General features: G+C 43.5%; 1 protein-coding gene across 2 annotated transcripts in view; it reads right to left on the bottom strand.

Annotated features, from left to right (window-relative positions):
* Window positions 1-868: 868 nt before the first annotated feature.
* LOC120721065 (tyrosine-protein kinase CSK) overlaps window positions 869-7,955 on the bottom strand; it is a 48,234-nt gene continuing 41,147 nt past the window's right edge. For both annotated transcript variants that reach the window (XM_040011089.1, XM_040011090.1), the window contains exons 7-13: window positions 7,776-7,841; window positions 7,563-7,662; window positions 7,278-7,368; window positions 6,805-6,878; window positions 6,070-6,265; window positions 5,025-5,111; window positions 869-4,696 (exon numbers count right to left, since the gene is read on the bottom strand). In XM_040011089.1, the coding sequence (XP_039867023.1) occupies window positions 4,514-4,696; window positions 5,025-5,111; window positions 6,070-6,265; window positions 6,805-6,878; window positions 7,278-7,368; window positions 7,563-7,662; window positions 7,776-7,841 (797 nt within the window). In that variant the 3' untranslated portion in view covers window positions 869-4,513. The remainder of the gene's footprint in view (window positions 4,697-5,024; window positions 5,112-6,069; window positions 6,266-6,804; window positions 6,879-7,277; window positions 7,369-7,562; window positions 7,663-7,775; window positions 7,842-7,955) is intronic.

Below are 7,955 nucleotides of genomic sequence, written 5' to 3'. Positions count from 1 at the left end.
ATGTAGCTTCAGTGCCACACTTAACACAAACCGAAAGTTGCAAAGAAGAATGTCAACATTTACAATGCAGACATGACTGCTGATCTCACAGCAAACAGAGCATGCAGTGGAGTAAAGAACATATGTTGCACATGGCCAAGAGGGGAGTGATTCAGACTGCTAAAAACAACCGTGACCCTACTCTGCAGTGATACAGAACAAGGTCCAGAATACAGCATCACACACAAGGACAGAAAAGTGCTATCAGTGTTTGAAATGTTAACATCCTTGTCAGTCCCTAAATAGAAGCTAATTGCAGCAGGAAGCAGCGTGTTTTTAGGCTTTTTAGCGAAGTGGTGAGGGGCACAAAGCCAGACAGAAAAAGACATGTGATGTGACCAAGGGATGTGTCCATGTGAAAAGATTTCTGTCACTGAGGCCACATTTGACACAGCCAGCCACATGTTGGCCTGATAATGTCAATATCATTTCCTTCATCAGCTGTCAGCTCAACGCCCGCTCCTTGTCACTAAAACAGTGTGAAAATAAAGAACTCCCACACTTGGTGACAGTGCTTGAGCTGCACAATAAACCCCCTAGAGTCCTAGAGTCAGTAATTAAGGGGCATCCAAATGTTTCCTCCCCCCCTCTACAGTCTGCTGCATCACTGACAACCGTCTTTAATGGAACAGTTCAACATTTAGGTTAAGACACTTTCTTGCTGAGAGTTAAGATGAGAAAATTGTACAGCAGTCATGTCTGGGTGCCAATACAAAGCCTAAGGCATCAGTCAGCTACTTCAATTTAGCCTGGCTCACTCCAAAGTTAACAAAACACACCTGCATCATTAACGTCTGGTTCAGACCAAGTTTAGCTTGTTTTTTTTTTAAATTAAAGTAATGTCATGTGTTTGGCAGGGGAAAAGTCCGATGACTCACTTCTGTCATGGTGTAGCCTACTGAAGTGCAAATTTTGCAACCTCCAGCTGCTTCAGGGTATTAAAGGTTAACTACAGCGGAGGTGGCCCATCTGCATACAGGCCCTGCGAAAGTACTCATTAAAAAACTGCAGAGTAATCCAAGCTATGCAACCGAACCGGGGGCTTGAAGAACCCTTCCATCGTGAAACCCATAAACAGCACATGATACAAGCTTAATGTTTATGTGCTGCCTGTATGTGAAGTTACACCCCCCACCTCACCCTCATTCTGTCACGCATGTAAGTCTGTCAGGTCCAGCTTGACGTGTGGGGGAGGGACCACACAATGCACATGCCAACTGCACAAAAACATGTGCAGAGCCCTGAGCATCTTCCTCATCCTTCCCTCCCAAAAACTGTGTTGGTGTAATCAGATTACACTGTCAGTAGAGTTGTGCCTGGCTGCTGCCAGTAGCACAGATCCATAACTTATCGAAAGCTGATTAACACATCAACCCCCGTGCTTGTGCCTGCTAAGAACGAGGAGCTGTGCGGTTGTCAGGATTACTTAAGTGTGAACCAAAGACTGAGGCTTCCAGATGTGAGAGCCGTGCATTAACCGTCACTGCTATAACCACAAGCTCCTGTCACTGTGACACTTCAAGCTGGGCTTTACATTTTAAAATATACTTTAATAATCGCACAATAGTTTACTGTAATATTAAAGAAAAACAAAAAACAAATAGGGTATAATGAGGTGGAAGCAGATGAGCTGCGACAGCAAATGGTGTCTCATTAAGAATCCAAACGTCATTAAAGGATGCAGCTGCTTCTGACCTTTGACATGGATTGAGAAAATCTCTCGTTTGATATCTTGAGTGCCTCCTTCAGCACTGCAATTAAATCTGAGCTGAAAGCTCTGCGCTGCTCCTTTTCAGCTCCCTTGGGATCTCAGACTGTAGGATGCCTCCTGGTGGTGACTTCTGGCAGTCAGATGACATCTAGAAATCCTCCCCCAATTCCCTAATGAGCTGTAATTTTCACCAATAGCAGAGCTACTTTAGGATTTTTTTTTTTTGCAGGGTTGGCTTCTGCAAAAGGCCCGTCTTGTGCAGCCATGGCAGGATGGTAAATTGGAGCTGGCGCGATGAGTCCTGACAGCAGTACAGTCTTGGCCACGAGCACAAACTGTCGTGCTTACGTAACCAGCCTATTGTTACCGCCCTGTCACTGCCATTAAAATTCATAGGATTCACATGAAAATGCGACCCAAACAACTGTCTGCTGCTGCAGCGGAAGATTGAGAAGCAGGCGGATGGATGAGATTCAAATGAGCTAAAAGTGAAAGCACCACACAGATGGCCAGTCCACTGAACTCTTGGTCCCGTTTCAGCCTATAGGTCACTGTACTGGGGACAACTGGGCCCTCTCCAAAGAGCAGAGGAGGCACAGTGAAGGCAGCACTGGGAACAACTCAGCTGACACTCCTTCACACCTTGATGACAAACCCCATCTGTTTGTAGCAGTACTATCAAAGAATGATCACATGAGGATTATTTATAGCTGCAGGTGTAAAACACTCCTCTAGATCAGTCGTTTTGCTTTCTGATCTGCATCACAAAAAAGGTAAAGAGTTGAACGGTTATATCAAAGAACTCTTTTCTATTGTTGTGTTTTGATATTATTCCTTTTACAAGGGAAAATAAGCATTTTTCATCCTGTTAGACATCTTTAACCCTTCACATTTACTTTGCAACTCACTGAAGGGCATTACAATGCAGAAAGCCGAGTGTGGATTTAAATGTCTCTTTAATTGGGATCAAGGGATTTCCTCATTATCGGCAGAGACAAAAGGAAAATGGCAAAACAGCAACCAAAAGTAATTTAAATATAGATTCACACAGCTCATACTCCCTGGAGAATAAACCACGAAAGTCGAGAAAACGAAAACAGGATTTAGTAATATTTCCACTAAGGACTGTGATCATGATGTGGAACCCCCCCCTTCTTTTTTTAGAGCCATTAATAGCGCAGTGCCCATGTGGCTTTATTGTACCGGGATGTAAACATGTTAATTTTGTCTGGTGGAATTTACTTTGGAGCCAGCCTCTAGTGGCCAACAGAGGAATTGCAGGTTTTTTTTTGGGCATTTTAGCATTTGCTTTATTTTGCTTGTCAAATGCAAAAACCACACATTCATAGAGGTGGGGAGGTGCTTGTACAGTAAGACGGCACTCCTCCTTCTAAAATATGCTCTCTCTCTCTCTCTCTCTCACACACACACACACACACACACACACTTAGATATAATTATGCAGGTGTTTCCACACTGTTCAGATGGAATGATTTATTCATAATTATGATAGCATAATAAAACAATGAACATTGAAAGCACTGACAGTTGAACCCAAGGCCTCTCACACACAGCATGCACCACCCCGACCCTAGCATTCACAGAGACACTGAACATCCCTAACGGCAAGTTGCTCCTGGCTTCTGAAAAGCGTCCTTTTTTAACTCTGTCCAAGTCAGTTTTTCCTTGTTCTTTTTTTTTAATCCTTTAAATATATTTTGATATAAAAACAAGCCCACGTATGATGAATCAACCATGTTTGTGAACTGCCTCTCCCCCTTCTTCTCCTGTTATTGCCCTGCCACCCAACCACCCACCTACCGCTCCTCTGGGCGGTCTTTAAGGAAGGATGAACATGACACTGGCCCCCCCAAGTCTCCTCAGTTCCTATTCTCGTGCTCTTCATGGACGCTTGGATTAACAAACCAAAAACCAAAAAAAAAAGAAGTCTGATGTAAAGATGGTAGAGGTGAAGGAGATGCCACTTAAAAAAAACCAAACAGTTTCATAACCTCTGGAACAAAGAAAGCAATAAAAAAGATTTTGTTTAAAAAATAAAAATTGAAACCATAACAGTCCAATCAAAAGAAGTGTTGGAGGGAAGTCTGGAGCTCTGTAGACTGGAGGCACTTTGGCACAGAGCGAAGGCCCCACACCTGACAACAAGGCCGAGGGAAAGCAAGGAGGGATGCAAGGAAGGAATGACAGAGTTGGGCTGAAAGGCATGCAAAGCCACATGGTGATATGAGAATCTGGGAATGATCGAGTGGGGTGGACTGGAGAAGAAAAGAGCACCTGACAAACGTGGAGGAAAAGGCCAGCCTCCCCTCCAGTTAATGCCATGTTCAGGAGAGGAGGAGGAGGGGAGGAAATACAAAGAAACAAAAGGGAACTTTCACATAGAAGAAGAAGAGCAATTTGGACCAAGTGACAAAGAGAAGGGAGAGTGAGTGAGCAGTGGCAGGTGTAGGAGGAGGAAAGAGAAGCGGCCCATCGCGAGAAGAGGAAATTGTCTGGCAAAAGCTATACAACACAAACAGGAAAACAGTCCTAGTGTGAAAGCAGAGGACGGCTGGTGGACGGCGGAGGTCGGGGGAGGGGGCACGGCGTAGCAGTCCCACAGGTCAAGAGGCTTGGCAGGTAGGAGGAAAGTGCTGTGGTCCCTCTTCTCCTTCTCCTGCTCCTCCTCCCACTTTACAGCTGTGCTGGGCTGCATCTCGCCCCCGTCCTCTTCCCCCGGTACCCCCCACAAGCACCTCCTCTTCACAGGTAGAGCTCCTTGGCTCTGATATGCTGGAGCTTCTCCCTCAGCATGCGGAAGGAGGGCCGCATCACGGGATCCAAGGTCCAGCACTGCTTCATCAGGTCGTACACCACGGCGGGGCAGCCGTCTGGGGCGTCCATCTTGTACCCTTTCTCTACCCGAGGCACCACTTCTTTCAACGGCTGAGAGACACAGACAAAGAAATGCTGACATTAGCTCAACATTTTGATCAGTCAAACTGATGCAATGGACTCAAAGGTGATGCAATATTCCAGGCAAAGGTAACTACATAACAAGAATAACTAAAAATAACTAAAAATGCGAACGTATCAACCGGTGACACATCACCTGCTTCAGTTGTTTCATGGCATGAATGAGGCCAACACAGAGAACCAGCAATTACACTGATCTTGCACAAAAATAAATAAATGGTTCAGGCAATAAAGCCTGCCATCTGCTGGTGTATGTCAGACGTCAGCGAGCCACAGAAAATCCCATAAAGGTACTTACAATTCTAGGATAAGGCACACGCCCAAAGGAGTAGATCTCCCACAGTAGGATCCCATAACTCCAAACGTCTGACTTAGTGGAAAACCTCTGTTGGATTAAGAGAGAAGCCGGAATTCATACATTATACATAAAGGCATTCAGAAAGCAGATCAGGCTTGCGCCTCCCTCCAGACCAACAAAACCAGGTCGTACAGTGCATACACCCCCACGGTGGATTTTAAACCAAACAATCAAGATGTGACTGAAGTGCACACTTTCAACTTTAATTCAAGGGCATTAACAAAAGGACTGCTTAAACTTAAGGAATTGCTGCCATTTTTATAGACAGTCCCTCATTTTCATTTTAAATATAAAGATTTCCACTCTATAACTGTCCATTTCCACTGCACTGCTGCCACAGCCATTATATTTTGGTCTGCTGCCTTGACCCTCACATATACACACACACCGTCTGTGTTTTTTTTAAACCAACATTAAGATGTTGGCATCAAATTCAGAAACATTTCTCATTCTCAACATTTTCAGTTAAACTCAGGCCTTAATTCATTAACATTTCAGTGAATTTGTTTACACATTGTCCTAACTTTGTTGGAAATAGAGCTGAATAATTATTTCTCCCCCCCATATTTGCAGCTTGTTCAACAGTCATACACTCTTTGCTGGCAGGCTCTGGGTGCCCAGAGTTACTTTATCTGGGCAGAAATTCTGGGCAGCTTGACAGATGATTCGATTAAGATGTTGAGAAAACCTTTGGGCTTGCTTTTACTCTCCAGCAGGAAAACTGTTTATGAGCCACTAAACACCACTCTTTGTTAAACTGGCCTCTTTAAATACTTTTAGGGCAGACAAACACACTATTAATGAACTTGCTAGACCCGGGATCAAGATTATACCACTATTTAAAAGACTGTCTTGGACTGGCACTCTCATTCAAATAAACTGATATCCCGCAGCCTCCCCTTTTTAACCCATTTTAAATAAACCGCCCTTATTCAGATCAATTAAGAGTCGAGTCAGCAACATCAACCCGGTCTCATCCCATCACCTTCTCTCTTAGTGCTTCTGGGGATGTCCATTTGACGGGCAGCTTGGCAGTGTCCTGTATGGAGGATGCCTCCTTGGTGAGGCCGAAGTCGCTGACCTTGGCGATGTTATCGTCAGAAACCAGCACATTGCGAGCCGCCAGGTCTCTGTGGACGAAGTTATTGGCCTCCAGGTACTCCATAGCTTCACACACGTCACTGCCAGGAGAGAGGATGAGTGAGAACTGGCTAACTAATATAGGGCAATAGGTGGTTGAGGATTTTACTTTTATCACCTGCCCTTGTCAGGAAAATTAGCTTGGCTAGAGGGAAAACTAAGCCATTATGATTTTCAATTTACTTTCAGATGTAAATGCTCCAAAATGTTTTTTCACTACTGCAAGTTATTTCAAAACTTACAAGGCTGGCACAGAAAAATGAAACTTGAGCTGATTACTTTGAGACAAACATATAATAATGCTCATCTGAAAGCTTACACTCATTCTTTGTGCTGATCACAATGGACTTAACTTGCTTTAGATAACAATATTAGCTAGATAATTATTAAATTAAAATAAATAAGGATGTATGAGTTGCAGCAAACAACGTTCATGATACTGCTATGACACTTTTCTCCTGAAGTTCAGTAAGTATGCAGAGGGTTAAAGTGGCAGTGATTTAGTTTCAGATCCCGAAAAGAGCAGTTTAAAAATGTTCTTTTAAATAATTTTTTAAATAATTGCTTGAAAGAGACTCACAGTGAGAACTTGAGTAAGCAGTCTCCACCGAGAACAGTCCGCCCTCGAGAGCGCAGGTAGTCCACTAGGCTGCCCTGTGGTGCAGTTTGGATTATTAACACAATGCTTACATTCAAGAAAGTCTCACAGAAAACTGTGTAGGTACATTTTTTAGCATGAATAGCCTGAGTAAAAACCAAATCGACGACCCCGTGCGAAAAAAAGAAAACATGTCAAAGTTTTTTTTTTAATAAGGGGAAACATTTGTTTCATCTGTACAATAACAAGCGTTTTAAAAATCCATTTGCTGTGTTACATGAGGTCACAATCGTCATCATTTCTTGGCTTAGAAGCAAATGCTGTTTCATTAGTGCGGTTTTGACTGTGTTTTATTCTCCTAATGTACTGAACTAGCGTTTAAATCGCAGAGGGTTAATGCGAGCATGTACCATTTCCAGTTTTAGAACTTGTCATAAAAGAGCACTTGGGCTGACCTTAGCCATGTATTCTGTGACGATGTAGAGACTGCCCCTCTCCTCCACGATTACCCCTAGCAACTGCACCAGGTTGTTGTGCCTCAGTTGCCTGTCGAAACACAGAAACAGAGGGGGAAAAAAAATATGCGGTAAGCATGCAGTACAATATTTTTTAAAAATCATGGTCAACTTCTACCCGCAAAAATGACAGAGGATGATCTAATATTTGATGAAGAAACATGTCTGCAGACAGAAACATCTGTGGTGGTGTGAAGTACAAAAAGCAATAGCTGCGGATCTTACGTCATGACAGAAGCCTCAGCGATGAAAGCCTGTGCTGTAGCGTCATTTTTGATGCACTTGACCGCCACCTTGGTCCCTCTGTAGTCTCCTACCATCACATCTGACAAGGACACAGAGGGGACAAAGTTTTAGTACATTCTCCAAGGTGACCTTGGCCTGATGTAAGAAATGAAAATGAAATATGAAAATATCCTGTTTAAATTAGCTTCTTACCCCCAAACTCCCCTTTGCCAATGGTCTGGAGGAGTTTCAACTCTTTTCTGTTCAAGGCCCAGCCACCTGCCAAAAGAGGACGTTAATGACACTCTGCAATCATAATGTAGGTAATAATATTATTCCAAAAAGGCGTTATGAAAAAAATCCTCTTACAGCACGTTCATGACTTTGCAGTTA

This window comes from Simochromis diagramma, unplaced genomic scaffold (assembly GCF_900408965.1).
Source record: "Simochromis diagramma unplaced genomic scaffold, fSimDia1.1 OVJJ01000603.1, whole genome shotgun sequence".
Lineage (NCBI taxonomy): Eukaryota > Metazoa > Chordata > Actinopteri > Cichliformes > Cichlidae > Simochromis > Simochromis diagramma.
This window is presented reverse-complemented; position numbering and strand designations above follow the sequence as displayed.